This window comes from Natrix helvetica (genome assembly GCF_964273705.1).
Source record: "Natrix helvetica genome assembly, chromosome: 8".
NCBI classification, from domain to species: domain Eukaryota; kingdom Metazoa; phylum Chordata; class Lepidosauria; order Squamata; family Natricidae; genus Natrix; species Natrix helvetica.
The window spans coordinates 17,366,825-17,383,055 of record NC_138559.1 but is presented as its reverse complement, the minus strand read 5'-3'; the positions used below and the strand labels follow the sequence as shown (position 1 = coordinate 17,383,055).

The 16,231-nt window shown below is 41.4% G+C and overlaps 1 protein-coding gene across 1 annotated transcript in view; it reads right to left on the bottom strand.

Moving 5' to 3' along the window:
• Positions 1–7,271, bottom strand: part of ROBO4 (roundabout guidance receptor 4) — a gene marked incomplete at its 5' end in the record, with an annotated part of 62,806 nt that extends 55,535 nt beyond the window's left edge. Inside the window, one exon of the mRNA XM_081961077.1 lies at positions 7,097–7,271. Within this exon, the coding sequence (XP_081817203.1) occupies positions 7,097–7,271 (175 nt within the window). The remainder of the gene's footprint in view (positions 1–7,096) is intronic.
• Positions 7,272–16,231: the final 8,960 nt, after the last annotated feature.

Sequence of the window (16,231 nt, the reverse complement as noted above, 5' to 3'; positions counted from 1 at the left end):
AAATTAATTTAAATGTATAGAAAAGTCATATATCAGCTGCCCAAACAATACACATTCCTAAGGATTAGAAATTAATTTAAAATATGCATGGTATAAAAAAAATAGTTTGTATAGAAGGTTTATCTTTGGAAAACCTAAACAATGGCATCTATTGTAGAAATAGCAATGATACAAAATGTGGCTCTAAATATTTTTGCAAATCCATCAGTTAAAATGAGGTGAGTTTTCTCCATGCCTGTTTAGGCAAGTGAGTGTAACAGCAGATCTGATTGCCAAGTTCCATAAATGAAGAATGTGCCAAATATAGAGATTCTTGGTTTCTTTCTGTTACTCTATCAGTTTGACACTGTCTTTGCAGATTTAGATACCTAGTTATTCTGCATTCTCAAATTGCAATAGGCAAGAAAGAAAGACATTTGCTGTTAGGAATCTATTTTCCTCCAAATGCATAATAGAGGAATGTTAAAAATACATTATTTCAATTTGAGAACAACTTTCTCAAACCCTAATGCAGTGTTTCTCAGCCTTGACAAGCCTTGACCTTGCTGGCAGGGGAATTCTGGGAGTTATAATCCACCCATCTTAAAGTTGCCAAGGTTGGGAAACAATGCCTTAATGGAACAAAGTATTGGATTGAAAACACAATTAAGTTCCATAGGCTTTTTTTTTTTTCAAAATGATTAGTCTTTGTCCCAAATGCCTATGGAGAACCTCAGTCACCCAGTTCATGGTTGTCCCAAAGGTGTTTTTTCAAGAGGCAATTGGACTTTCTTCTTTTTCTTTGAAGACATTTTGCTTCTTCCAAGAAGTGTCTTCAGCTCTGACTGAATGGTGGTGATGAAGGATGTATATTAAAGCAAGAAAATCCAGTTGCTTCTTGAAAAAGCACCTTTGGGACAACCATGACCTGAATGACTGAGAATCTCCATAGACATTTAGCTATGCCCTTTGGGGTGAACATCCTTCAAATGGTGAAGGAGTATGAATGGCTTTCCAGAAAAAAAGTTGCAGACTACAAGACCACTTGTGCTTCAGTTTAAGATGCAGACAATACACAAGACACTTGGGCTTCAGATCTTTAAAGTTCTGATTGGACCAACTCAAGGAATCTTGGGTTTTATAAGAACAAGTCTTATAAAGCATAGGACTAATTACTTTGGCTTCATAGCTGTTTGTAGTAGCAGGCATGTAATTGCCGCCTTTACTATCTACGGAGTACAGAACTGCAATGTTGGTCCTATGGGCCTGTTCAATGGCAGCTTTTGATCGTTCCCTCCCGACAGAGAGGGTTGAAAAGTAATTTACAGAAGTTGCTAATGGCTAATATGCCAATGAAGAATTTCAGACTGGGGTCCAACTCCAAGCCCTGATTCATTAGGACGCCTGCTATAGTTAAGGCCGAATTAGTCAATGTTTATCGGGCTTCTGGAGCTAATAATGGTAAGCATCTATGGGGATTAGCTCTTCAGCTGAAAGAATCTTATAAATCCCATTGCTAAGGATGGGTCCTATTAGATAATTAGTGCTAAACCAGCTTAGATATTCAAATGTAAGAATTCCTAAGCCTCTGACTCATCTGGCTTGGCAAGATTGATCTCTCTTGGGGTTTGGGTTGAATCTATGAACTGAGTATTAAATCTTATTTGTGTTACCTTCAGGTTATGTTCCAGGTTGGTTCCCAGCGTCTTTCCTTGAAATCCATAATGTATGCCTTCAGCAGAAGGAAGGGGAATGGGTGGGACTTGATCCCAGCCAAATTTTTAAAACTCAATCCTGACTCATGATGGTCATCACTCCATATTTCTTGGTCAATAAAAACTTCTTTTTTAAAAAAAATAGGCTTATTATTATAACAAAACATTCATAAGGACATCAACCTTGCTCTAGAAAATCTCACCAATGTTATCCTATCATATAAATCAGTGTTTCTCAAACTTGGCGACTTTAAGTCCTGTGGGAGTTGAAGTCCACAGGACTTAAAGTCGCCAAGTTTGAGAAACACTGATATAAATGAAAATTCAAAAGAAAATTCTCTGTTTAGCTGAAAGAATTTAGAATTTTTCTGCAGTACTAAATAATACTATTTAGCATTGCAATGTTGGTGTGGGGAGGTGAACCGGGGAATCCTAAGATCCATCAATAGAAGTCTTCCTTAGATCTTTGGCTGGAGAATCTCCATCTGCATTGCATACTTTTAATAAAGAATGTATATTTCTAAAATAAAGACGCAAGACAATTAACAATCATTCACAAAACTTTTTTTAAGTCAAAAAGATGAATCTCATGTTCCATTGCAATCTAAGAAAATTGGATTCTCTTGTAACTGTAAGAATGGGGAACAGTTTTTTGCCAAATTCCCATATAATCTTGAGAGCCACCTCCCATTCCCATCTTCCAGAGCACGGTTCTCCAACCTTGGCAATTTTTAAGACCTGTGAATTTCAACTTCCAGCTCGCTAAGGAATTCTAGGAGTTGAAGTCCACAGGTCTTAAAGTTGACAAGTTTGGAGACCCCTGTTCCAGAGTATCCATCCCAACATTCAGAGAAGATTTGGAAAAGAGAATTTGCCAAAAATTGTCATCTGCAGCCGTATCTACTTGTAGCTATAGATCACATTTGTTCATATGGTTTTGCACCATACAGATGCTCTGCTATTTAACTACAGGTTATCGAGTTTAAATCTTGACTCTCTATATGCATAGCATATGTTTTGCCAGTGAGCTATTGACCCCCAGAAGAATAAGTCAAAAGAATAATTCCCAGGCACAAATTCCCTCCACAAAAGTAAAAGAAATGATGCATTCAGATAGATATTTGGGGAAATGCCAAACAGGGCCAGGTTCACCACCCCTGGATTCCAAAGTAGCACATTAACTGGAAAACAACACAATTATCAGAACTAGACAATACAGCTATTCAACCTTGAATAATAGTGTCAAGACAACCTGTTTGAAATAGAGCATGAGATTTAAATGCAAAAATTCTAATCAGCTATGAGTTGAGCTACACGGTGCCAACATCAAGCCTGAATTACAGTTTGCACAACCCCTTTCAACTGGCCATCTTGGCTGGAGTTGAAATCTTGAACAACTGGAAAGCATCAATACCTATCTCCAGAATTGAGTATTAGACTCTTACTAGAAATGACTGATTGAATAATTCAAATAGGAAACAAAGTCAATTGCAGCTTTAAATGAACAAAAAAAAGGCTATGCTTCCATAGTGATGAAGCAGAAACACTGAAAATGAGACTCCTGAATTACAGTTTTTGGAACTTTTTATTTTTCTGAAAAGGGTAGTTCCTTCTGGAACAGACCACAATTACTTCAGACCAGTTGCTCTAACATCTGTAGTTATGAAAACTTTTGAAAGGCTAGTGCTGGCCCACCTGAAAACCATCACAGATCTGCCTGCAATTTGTCTACCGAGCAAATTAGATTGACAGATGATGCTGTTAATATGTCTCTGCACTACATCCTACAACATCTTGAATCTCCAAAGACCTATGCAAGGGTTCTCTTTGTAGACTTCAGCTCAGGAATCAATACCATCATTCCAGATAGTCTTCTAACTAAACTAAATCAGCTAGCTGTACCTGACCACACTAAATGGCTCATAAGCTTTCTAACAGACAGGAAGCAGCAGGTGAAGCTGGTCAAAATCACATCAGGCACCTGTATAATTAGCACAGGAGTCCCCCAGGGCTGTGTGCTCTCTCCACTTCTCTTCTCGCTATACACCAATGACTGCATCTCAAAAGATCTCTCTCTTAAAGTACTGAAGTTTGCAGATGATACAACAGTGATTGGTCTCATTTGAGACAATAATGAAGGGAGGTTGAACAACTAGCCTTGTGGTTGCAACCCGATCAATCTTGAACTAAATACACTCAAACTGTAGATATGGTGGTAAATTTTAGGAGAAACCCTCCTATGCTACCAGCTCTTACAATAGTAGACAGCACCATATCAACAGTGGAGACCCTCAGGTTTCTATGTTCTATCGTATCTCAAGACTTAAAATGGACACCTAACTTCAAAAAAGTTATCAAGAAAGTGCAACAAAGAATGTTCTTTCTGCGCCAACTCAGGAAGCTCAAACTGCCCAAGGACCTGCTGATTCAGTTCTACAGAGGAATTATTGAGGCTCTCATTTGCATCTTTATAACTGTCTGGTTTGGTTCTGCCAATCCAACAAGACAGACACAGACTTCAGAGGATAATTAGAACTGCAGAAAAAGCAATTACTACCAACCTGCCTTCCATTGCGGACCTATATACTGCACGAGTCAAAAAGAGGGCTGTGAAAATATCTAAACCCTGAAATAAATTGTTTCAACTTCTACCCTCAAAATGACACTACAGGGCACTGCACACCAGAACAACTAGACATAAGGACAGTTTTTCCCCCCAAATGCCATCACTCTGCTAAACAATTAATTCCCACAACACTAAGACTGTATTACTATTCTTCTTCTCACCCTTCCTAGTACCTATCTCCTCCCACTTATGACTATAACCTTGTTGCTTTTTATGTTTACAATTTATATTGTTTTATTTGTTTCCTAGCATGATTTAATTGCTTATTAGTAGCCTATGACTATCACTAAGTGTAGTATCTTATGATTCTTGATGAATGTATTTTTTTTTATTTCGTGTACACTGAGAGCATATACTCCAAAGACAAATTCCTTGTGTGTCCAATCACATTTGGCCAATAAAGAATTCTAGTATTAAAGAGCATAAAAAGAGACAGCAGAATCTTTCAATTTGCCCACCAAGAATTAATCTCTAAGAAGGTAAGTAGGTACACAGGTGACTCACTCAAAGTGATATTTATTGGATTTATATTTATGTTTCTGCAATGATTTCAAAATGCAGCTGTTATGGAAAGCTGTCTTCTCTTTTTGCTCTGTGTGAATGACCATCACATCCACAAGATTTTATATCCTCTATCAGCATGGAAATTCTTTGTTCAAGAACTAGAAGTTACACCTAGATTATCTGTTACTCTAAGTCAATCTGCCAAATATATGAAGACACAGGTTGATTAGGTCAGGGGTTTCCAACCTTGGAACTTTTTAAGAATTGTGGACTTCAACTCCCAGAATTCTGGGAATTGAAGTCCATACCTCTTAAAGTTGCCACAGTTGGGAAACACTGGATTAGGTGATATAACGGTTATTTAAATACGGTTTGTTGGAGGCTGCAGTGTCCACAGGAAGCCATGAGATGGCACTTTGAGGTCACTCCATAAAGCATTGCAACACTGGGGAAACAAATCCCCAGGATGATGTCCTGTCTCGTTACCTCTCTATGAAATAACTCAACTACCATTGATGCTTCTGCAAGGGTTGTGAAATCTACAGAAAGTGGACGGAAATATTTGTCTACTTTGTGTGTGTTTCATCTACTCCTGGGAAGCATGATATCTAGTATTTCAGTCTAGGCACAGAAAATGCAGTTTTTCAGAACCAGTTCTTGAAAATCAATAGAACCACTGAAGAAGATGGACTGGTTGATTCTATGGAGTTGTCAACGAACCTGCTTTGCACTGTAATAAGATCTCAAGAAAAGTATCAAGAATGTGGCCACCATGTGTGGTAAATTGAATAAACCTAAAATTCTCAGACAACCCAATATCAGGATATATCCAAGCAAACAATCTCCCCTGAATTCAGAGAGCCAACACAATGAAGGAGTTAGTATGCTGGACCAAAAAGACTCTAGTAAGTCCATGCTTAACTCACAGGATGAATTTGGGTTGGTCATTTGTGAAAGGAGAAAATGAGAGATGAACTCGGAAGTGTCTTCTTGAGCTTCTTACAGATCGTGCCAGATATAATGTAAAAAATAAAATAAACCATGTCATTAGATTCTATCCACTGTCTTTATTTTCTGTATGTCTTTCGATTTCCCTAGAAACTTAAAACTGGGTCCTTCATATTTATTCCAACATGGGAATACATATGAAGAATGCACTCAACCCAAAGAATAGAAAATTAGTATTTATTTGGCAAGAGAATAAAATGGTTATGGGGTCAGCAAGAATATCCAAAGAAAACAAAGCGTTACAAAATAAAATCCGTCTGCAGATCTTTTCCTTTTAAACCATTCCTATCCTCTTACTACCATTATATTAAAAGAATGTTATAAATTGAACATTGTTTCAGTAGCTGCTTTGTTGAAAAGCATGTGTTAATTCATCCTTCCTTTCTATAAATGCACTGAGTCTGGGACTGAACAGTATTACTCACACTCAACCTTTCGGGCAAGAAGGTTAAGGTTAAACAACAATAAGGCAATTCTAAGTTTTCTACAAAACCCCCCAAAAAAGTCATTTTCAAGCAATTGATCAAAGCCCCTTTTGATGTCTGTGAGCTTAGACCCGGCACCAGGAATTGTACTTGTTAGGTGTTAAGAGGATTTCTATGGCTCTTTTCAGTTGGCCTATATTGTAGCAGGCTAGTCACCCCTTCACTGAGACTGTCTCCTTCATATAAGTTCAGACCGCCATCCCACAGGAGAAATTATGGTTGAACTCTTACACTGATTTTTTTTCTGAATCCACCTATTCTTCACATATCCTGTCTTCTCAGCTTCTTTCCTTTAGTCTGCGCCCACAAAATCTTACAAACCTCACAAATAATGCAGAAAGGTGCCTGAGACATGCAAGAAATAGGAAGGGTATCCTGAAGCCATCCTTTCCTCATCTGTGCTCCATGTGTGTTTTCTTTACTGAAAAGTTCTTTTTCTGCTTTTCATTGCTAGACTTTGATTCAGCTTTAGCTACCAAGCAAGGTCCGTTCATGTTATTTAGTTGTGCAAGTTGCTACGTCCCTCTCCATGGCCCTTCCATATCTCTCTCATCACCAGTATCTTTGTTCCTAGCAAACTTCACACAGGTCACTGAAGTAGCTTCAGCTTTGCCACCCCCAACACTGACCCATCTCTTGGGATGCTTCAGGTTGTTGGACTTTCCCCATCCCCACCCTGAGCAAACTGAAGCAGGTGTGGGTCTGAAAGCCGAAGAAGAAGGCAGCCCAGGATTCTTGGGATCCCATTTGGTTTAGGAGGTTATTGGTGGATCTCTTACCTCTTAGCCTGTGTCTAGGAGGAGAGCTGTGTGGAAGCTGCCAGTTCTGCTTCCTTGGTCCCTGCAAGACCTTCTTGGTGTGTCCTGGCAGGCAGGTGCAGTGGCACTGACACACCTGAGCCCCCCAAATCCAGGGCAAGGACATAAAACTCAGCAGGAGCATCCCAGGCAGCATCCTGTGGAGGAGAACGGCAACCAGGGAGAGATGGCTCCAGGGGGGGAAGAGCCCAACAATTTCTCAGTGGTAGCATTCAAAGAATCTCTTGTTGGACAGCACCAGGGGCAGGTGATTCCCTCCTCCTCTCTCCTTCGGCCCGGACAATGCTCCCTTCTGCTTAGCTCAAGTCCTCTGTTTGGGGAAATTATTTGGAATTTGTTATTAAGCATGTTTTCCAACAGCTTTTGTGTCTCCCCCCCTTCTTTTTTAACTTGGCAAACAATGGGGGAGAAAAGCATATAGGCACCATGCTGTGAGCAGACTGCCTCTCTGCACCATCTGTGACATCAGAAAGCAGGGAGGGGGCATCCCCACCAGGTTTTTCTCTTTGGGGGTCTTTCTCTCCCCCCCCACCCCACCCCGCCCTGGCCGGCCCTTCCCACAATATTGTGAAGAACTAAATTAAATGATCACTGAAGAAAAGAGAAACATTCTTTGTGGGTTCTCTCTGGATGGCCAGACATTTCTCATCTCAGGACCCCCTCCCCAACCTTTCCCCCCACCCACCCTCTCCTCCCCCAATAAACTTTGTGGGGTTTTTTTAAAAAAAAAACTGTTCCATGAAAAATGCCCTCTCTTTCTTCCTCTCCTCTCTTTGGAAACAGGCAAGGAAAAAGTTGATTTCAAGCCATCTCAGCAAGAGGAGATTGACTGCATAAAAGAAGGCTCACCGCTTTGGGAGAGGGGGGGGGGGAGAGAAAGGGCTGTTTTCAAACAAGATTGACCATCTCTTGATAGATTTAACCGCCTGTCGGCAAACCCTTTGTCAATCCAGTGGGGAAACAGGGTGCCCCGAAGGGGGCCTGGAACATTTTCATTTATCCACAAAGGCACACAGTGTTTGGGATGGTTACAATTACATTTATGGCATGATTGCCAATTATTTCATCATTTCAGAATAGGAAACCGCTCTGCATCCATTATTATTGACTTGGCTGTTACTGTACCTAGTTTTCTCCGTGGCCTCCTCCCTTTCCTCTTACGACCTGCTTTTCGAGATTTTTTTTTTAATTGATTCAAAACAGATTTAACCAACTTAATTGGCCTAAAGAAAGGCATGAGCCGTTTATCATTCTTACTCTTTCCAAGCTGCGTTGCTCACTCCCCTGTCTCCCTGCCCACCCACTTTAGCAACTTTCAATTAGCAGGAATTTCTCACCCACCCCCACCTCCCCACCCCCATTAAACTCACCCGTCTGGGCTGCCTAATTATGTTTTTAACCAGGAGCTGACTTAACTGACCTTCCCAGTGAACAAGTTACGGACAATCCCTCTTCCTTGCTTGGGTTCAGCGTTACCTGTGTTAGGAAACGAGAATTTAAGGAGAATTGTGCAACTGATTTTGGCTGATATTACAAAGGTGAATAGTTTCAGACACATTTCCTTTTAGGATGGAAAACCATCAAAGAATAACAGCCTTTTGGGGTGATTTGGGGTTTTATTTATTTATTTATCATCTATCTATCTATCTATCTATCTATCTATCTATCTATCTATCTATCTATCTATCATCTATCTATCTATCTATCTATCTATCTATCTATCTATCTATCTATCTATCTATTTATAATATTTATCACCTGCTCCAATTCTAGAGAACCCTGAGATATTTAAAGAAGTCAATAACAAATCTCTTTTGATAGACAACAAAGCTACATACCCATCCCTGAAGTCACCCGAAGTCATGCTGGACTCAAAGAAAATCTTGTTTTCAACAGTAGACTTGACCAAAAGTCTACTTCAGCTAGCATCCTTATTGCCATAAAGTCCAAGCAGATTTTTTTAAAAAATAAAGTTCATCAGTGACCCCTAGTCACTTAATAGACCAAAGGCCAAGGTTGAATCCCTTAAAACCTACTCTAAGCATAATGGTTGAACTATCAAATTGTTGACTGATTGGTTAAAGGGGATTTAGAAAGTATTACTTCCACGTACCATTGAACCTGACCGGAAAGTTTTGCTACATCTGAGAGCTCTTCTCCATCTAGGCTTTTGACCTACAGTTCTACCTTGAAAACAGTGGTGTTTTTTTTTAATGAATAACCCTACAAAGAAATGTAATCTGATGAGAAAGGTGAAGTAGCAAGACGTACAAGCAATTCACGTTTCTGCAAATCTACCAATGTCCAAAAGGGATGGCTGGTCTCTGCTCCTCACAAACCCATGGTTTGTTCTTTGAAATCAGTTATCATTTCTTCCCTTCTCTTCTGATTTTTTACTGTGGTTTCTTGCAAGTCACAATAGCTGTTGGTATTGTAAGATGATTTCTACCAGGCATAAGACATGTTTCTGAACAGTTTGATCCCTATGAATCAGAGCCAAAGAAAGATGATGCAAAGATGGCCATTCTAGCATTGTGACTGTTTCTTTAGAGGTCCTATGCAGACTGTGTTAAAGGCTTGCTGTCTCCCACCCTGTCCCCCAAACCTGACAGATGTGGGAACTAGGACGGTAGCTGTGGACATGAAATGACTTCTTCCTTTTATATCACACCTCCTAGTCCAGCTGGGTTGGGTCTAGTAGAAAGATCAGCATAAAGGTCAACATTTGGCAGCTTCAGGTCATGGCCGGAGGGGGGGAGGGGGCTGCCAGGATGCAGAGAGGCTGGCATTTGAAAGAGGCATCCATGAACCCCAGTAAAGATTAAGTGGTTTAGTCCTTGTTTTGCTTAGGGTCATGTTAGGGTCAGTCTAATGATTGCAAAGGCAATGGCTGGGAGAGACGGCTTTGGAAGTTAGCTCTGATGTTGTTCAGGGTCTTCCCAGATCACTTTTGCTGGAATGCAAATCTTCCAATCGTAGCAAGAAATTATAGGTAGGTAGATAGCAAAGTGACAGGACCCCTGGCCTTCCTATGGACCTTCTGCTCTCTTTCTTGAATTGTTGTTTGTCTTTGCCCCTTATAATAGCCCACCAGACTCTTTATTTGAGGCTAAGAAAACATTGATCAGTTTTAACCCAGTCCATTTCTTATTTGCATTAATAAGGTAGCATTCCGGTCTACAATAGACAGAGCTTCTTCTTTTTTTCTGTAGGTTTCCCAGAGAGATTCTTCTCCCACCAGAATCTGCATGCTTAAAAAGGCAGATGGACCCATTTTTAAAAGCGCTATCACTGTATACACTTTCTGAATGCAACTATTTGTGAAATAGTCACTGCTTGCGTTTGACGGTGGGTGTGTTTGTGTAAAGAAATTGCCTTGATTTGCATTGTTGTCTGGGGAAAAGGTGGGTATTAGCTGGTTTTCTTCACTGCAATCGCTTTGATAATAATCTGCATCCACCTGCTCTTAATATCCCTCCCAGGAGCAGCTTAAGAGAACAAGACATCGTATTTTTTGAATCATTGGGAAAATTTATGTAAGATGTTGGTATCAGGGCTCACATTAACAGGACAGAATTAGCCTTAAATTACGCCCATCTTGGCTGTTCTATCATGGCAACGTTTTGGCCAAAGGATGTAGCCACGCTGGAACAAATAAAAGTATTAGTGACATGTAGCTTGATGTGCTGGGTTATTCATATTTAATAGAATTAAGATGGTTGAGCTATGTATTTATCTCTGTGCAGGAGAAATTAACAAACCCATTTGGCTTTGTAAATATATCAAGATGCGTTTCCCAAAGAACAATTTTATTCAGTTTTTAATTAACTATTTTAGTACTTAAAAAAAACACATAAGCTACTTGGTGTATAAGGTGTCATCGGTAGCTTTATAACCAAACATATGGAAGCATAAGCAAAAGCCAGAAATAGAAGGGCTGTTAGCTAATAGCTGGCTCTAGTGCATGAGGGACTGAAGGATAAGGGGCAGTGAGGGGTAAATGACAGCATAACAATGGCACAGCTTACACACTGGAGCCAGTTGGTCTAGTGCAATGGCTAACCTTTTCCGGACTGAGTGCCCAAAGCATGCCAAACCCCCAAAATGCAATGCATGCACAGCCCCTGTGCATACACCCTGCCCCATGCATGCATGCATCCCCCCGCATATGCCCCACCCCCATACATGTGCATGTGGGATCCCCGCATGTGCCCTGCACCCTGTGCATGTACCCCCCACATGCACCCTGCCCCCCCCCACATGCACAGCAGAGACCCCAAGACCAGCTGGCCAGCGGGAGGCACGCGCGCATGCGCGGCAGAGCTGAGCTGGGGTGACAGCTCGGGTGGCACGCATGCCATAGATTTGCCATCATGGGTCTAGTAGTTAAGGCACAAGGCTAGAAATTGAGAGACAGTGAGTTCTATTCCGACCTTAAGCATAAAAGCTGACTGGGTGACTTTGGACCAATCACCAGGAGCTTGTGAGTTCTACTGTCATGTTAAGCCCAACAGTTGACTTGTTGCTCTCTATCAATCCAATTAACCTTCCGGAGTTGTTGTCAGAGGAAAAATAGGGGAAAGAAGGAGTGCTAGGTATCTCCGCCATCTTGAATTATTTATAAAACTAAAGTCAGGATAAATAAACAAACAAATACTTGGAAATACAGGCAGTCTCCAGATTAAATATGAGTTCTGCTTCTAATTCCATCTTTAATCCATCTTTGTATGTACCTCAGAACTCATCCTTATACACAGGCTGCTTGTTACTAAAAATGGCGGATGGTGTTCTCCTTCCTTAAGCCAATGACCTGCTGAAGCCATGCAATGGCTTTTCAAGAACGGTGGTGAACTGGCTGCATATTAAAAATGTGTGGTATCAACAGTTCATAAAAATATTGCGTGGCTCCAGCAGTTTGTCGGTTGAAGGAAAAAGAATGATGTCTGCCATTTTTAGTAATAGGTAATATAAGGTATTCCTCATCAGTAGGAGTTATCCATAAGTCAGACAAGGGGATAGCCCGTTGCACCATTTGACTGATGTCACGACACATGTTTTCGTTTAGCGCACATTGTGGGTCGTAATAGATGCCCCTGCAATAAGAATTCTACTTCTGAAGCAAAAGTGCTGAAATGGCGCATGGCTCATGTTCATTGAAACTGAGCTTTTGAAAAACTTTGCTCTCTATACCTGCCTCAGTAAGTGTTAGTACCTCCTGAACTTGACTAACCTAGATTTAGGAACAGAATTCATTTTTAATTTGGTGAATGCCTGTACTTCCAAAATTTTGCTTGTCTATTATGCCTAAGGTGGGAATAGAACTCCTATTATCCTGGTGTTTGGCTCAAGGTCACTCAGCAGGCTTTCATGGCTAAGGCAGGACTACAACTCACAATCTCTTGGTGATTGGCCCAAAGTCACCCAGCCACCTTTTATGCCTAAAGTGGGACTAGAACTCGCTGTCTCTCAATTTCTAGCCTCGTGCCTTAACCACTAGATCAACTGGCTCCAGTCTCAGGCCAGATTACATTAACAGAATTGGAAGGGACCTCTTAGGTCATCTAGTCTAACTCCCCACCCAAGCAGGAGCCCCGGCACCATTTCTGACAAATGGCAGTTCAATCTCTTCTTGAAAGCCTCCAGACCAGGTTAATACTTTCATGGAAGAATTAACTGAGAATTCCTCTGCTGGCTAAGGTTACGGTTGGGAAATAAAAAATTGTTTTGGACGAAGGGAATGAATTTTGTGTCACGCTACCAAGAAAAATGCATGGATACAGACATCAACAATGGACCAAAACTGATTCAGTGCTGTCCCTACTTGGGTGAGCCTTGGATCTGGATGGGCTGCAGATCCTGTTGTTAATCATCAAGGTCTTGCATTCCTAGCTAAGACAACTTGTCTAGTGACAAAGTTGGAGACATACATGAATGGCTTACAAGCTCCTCAGTTCCCCTCCTCAGGCTATTGAATTATTTCTTCCTCATGCTGGGCAAGGGGAAAACCCACAATCACAGCCTCTTCCCATCTTTGGGATCCAGCTATGTGGGGGTGCTTTGTTCCTCAACAGAAGGACAGGGGAAATAATACTGATTGCATGTTAATAATAGAGCAGCCAATTGGGAGAGTGGCTTCAAATGTGCTACTAAGTCAGAGAAGAAAGTTACGTTAAGGTTAAGGTCATGTTAAGGTATGCTCAGCATCCATTTTGGATTAGTATGAAACACTCTGTAAGGTACGAGGAACTTAATTGGGTTGGGGTGGGTTGGGGTATGTAATGTATTTCAAAATAGCATTTTTATTTTTATTTTGGGTTTTAGATAGATTTGTTGCTATAGAAATGGCTAGTATATATTATATAGAACTAAAAAAGATGAGGTTTTATGTTAATACTTTTCTCTCTTCCCTCTCTCCTCTGTTATTTTCCCATTATTTTCATTTTCTTTGTACTTTATTGCATTGTATATTTTGATAAGCTAATAAAATTTCTGAAAAAAAAAGCTTTTTCACTGTACTGGTAATATTGCTAACTATTGCCTGATCAACAATGGTTTTAAAAACTTGAAGACTGGGATTCCTTTGCAGGGTCTCATTTAATAATGCACAATGCAGCTATTTTCTGTATATATAAAAAAGTCCAGTCACGCCTCACACCTTCCCCATCCCCAAAGGATTTACAGTCTTTGTGTGAGTGTTGCCACTTTTGCATGTTATTAATCAAAGCATTTACATTTCTTTGGCCTCTCACTGAATAGTAGAGCAGTCTTGGTTTGCTTGCTTGCTTTCTTTATTTGTCCCTCCCTACTAACCTTTTTATAGTTTCACTTACTACATTTCCTTTCGGTGAGCCATCTCTGAAGTTGCTATTTCTTTATAGGGTAGTGTTTGAGTTTTGTTTTGGGGTTGTTTGTTGTTTTTTAGCATTTCTGAATGGTGACGTTTAGAATAGAATAAAGAATAGAACAGAACAGAACAGAAAGCCGCTTTTGTCTACAATTTATTTATTTACTTACTTATGTATTTTGTGTTTCTTGTGGTCTTTGTCCCTCAAAGAGTGACCCTGGGTGATGTGCAGTAGCATACACCCAGCAGAAATATACAGTGTATATTAGACTAGCTAAACATGGTACCGTCTGGCATTAAATTCGAACAAGCTGCATTTACTTGTCACACTAAACCACAAACTAGTTAGTCCCATTTTAGCTCTCTTTTATTGGATTTATATGCCGCCTTCCCTCTGGAATGAGCTGCCCCCGGAGCTTCGCACAATCCCTGACTCCCGGTCCTTCCGACGCGCCCTAAAAAGTTGGCTTTTCCAGCAAGCCGCCCTGGCCTGTTAAATTTATCTCATTTTTTAAATGTATTGTTCCATAAATTCAATTTGTGGGTTTTTTTTTTTTTTGATATATATTTAATTTCTTTTTAACTTTTGGGATGTGTGTTTTTTAATGTTGTACGCCGCCCTGAGTCCTTTGGGAGAAGGGCGGCATATAAATCCAATAAAAACAAAACAAACAAACAATCATGCTGCTCAAACCAGGCCCATACAGTTAGCTGATGGTTCTGTGTAGGTTTCCACGAATGGCTGGGCTGAAGAATGCATGGTTGACTTATCCATTAGGAAAATTAGCTTAAGAGAAAGAAGGCCTAGGGGAGACATGATAGCAGTCTTCCAATATCTCAGGGGTTGCCACAAAGAAGAGGGAGTCAAACTATTCTCCAAGGCACCTGAAGGTAGAACAAGAAGCAATGGGTGGAAACTAATCAAGGAGAGAAGCAACTTAGAACTGAGGAGAAACTTCCTGACAGTTAGAACAATGAATCAGTGGAACAGAAGTTGCCTCCAGAAGTTGTGAATGCCCCAACACTGGAAGTCTTTAAGAAGATGTTGGATAGCCATCTGTCTGAAACGGTATAGGGTTTCCCGCCTAGGCAGGGGGTTGGACTAGAAGACCTCCAAGGTCCCTTCCAACTCTACTATTGTATTGTATTGTATTATTGTATTATTGTAAAAGGCGTCCCATGAATGCAACCTCTTTGGAAGGGGCTGTATGAGGCCTCCTCCACCCCACCACCCCCATTTGTTTGTGTATAAAAGATTATAATTCATCCAGAAGTGGCTCCAGCGAGGAAATTCTGCCACAAACGAGGGCAACCATTGAACGTTCACGGAGCTTCATCTTGGCACAGGGCCATGGCAACGGTGCGTTTGGTGGCCCCTCTGTTTTTCACCTGTGAACCCCAGCCCAGTGGGGGCTGCTCAGGCACACTCCTGCCTAGTAGGCAGGTAGTCCCGGCATAACCGCAACCAGCGTGGGCCTTTTTTTCTGCCCAAACGACCTTTACATTGGCCCCTAATCATCCCCACAGGAGGAGAGGCCTCTTTCAAGACGTCCTGAGGCGATGCCTTCTCCTCACACCCATCTCCAGCAAGGAAGCCATTGTCAGGCCTGGTTTGCATTCGGGGAAGCTTTGACAGCAACAAAGTGGGAAGTGGAGCACATCAAGGCTGGTTCTTTAAAAAAATTGAGAGAGAGAGAGAGAGAGAGAGAGAGAGAGGGAGAGAGAGAGAGAGAGAGAGAGAGAGGGAGAGAGAGAGAGAGAGAGAGAGAGAGAGAGAGAGAGAGAGCTCTACATCACAGCCTACCCCCTACCCCTTCCCTGCAGGTGAGCAGTGTTGATGGACAGGTCTTTCTCTAAGTCTGATGGCTCCCTTTGCTCTACCCCATCTCTTGGCAGCCTGCGCATCATCCCCGTAGCAACCACCTTTCCCCTATAAGCCCCCCCCCCGGTCTGCCCCCTCCTGCCCCAGTCCCTTGCTTCTCCAGCTCCCTCGCATCCCTTTGGCTGCCAGCTTCCCCCCTGTGAAAAGAAAGATAGAGTCCAAAGTTGTTTCCCCAAGTTAGTTAAATCAGAAAATACAACTCATTTGTAGGGTTGGCCCCATGAAAGGGGAGGACGTCCGAGAAAAAAGAGCAGGCGGGGGAAGGGGGAGAGGTGGGGGGGGTGTTATTGTTGGGTTGCAGGGAGGATGGCGAAGAAGGTGGGGGAGAGAGAAGAGAGTAGGAAGGAAAATAAAGAAGCAAGAATCGGAG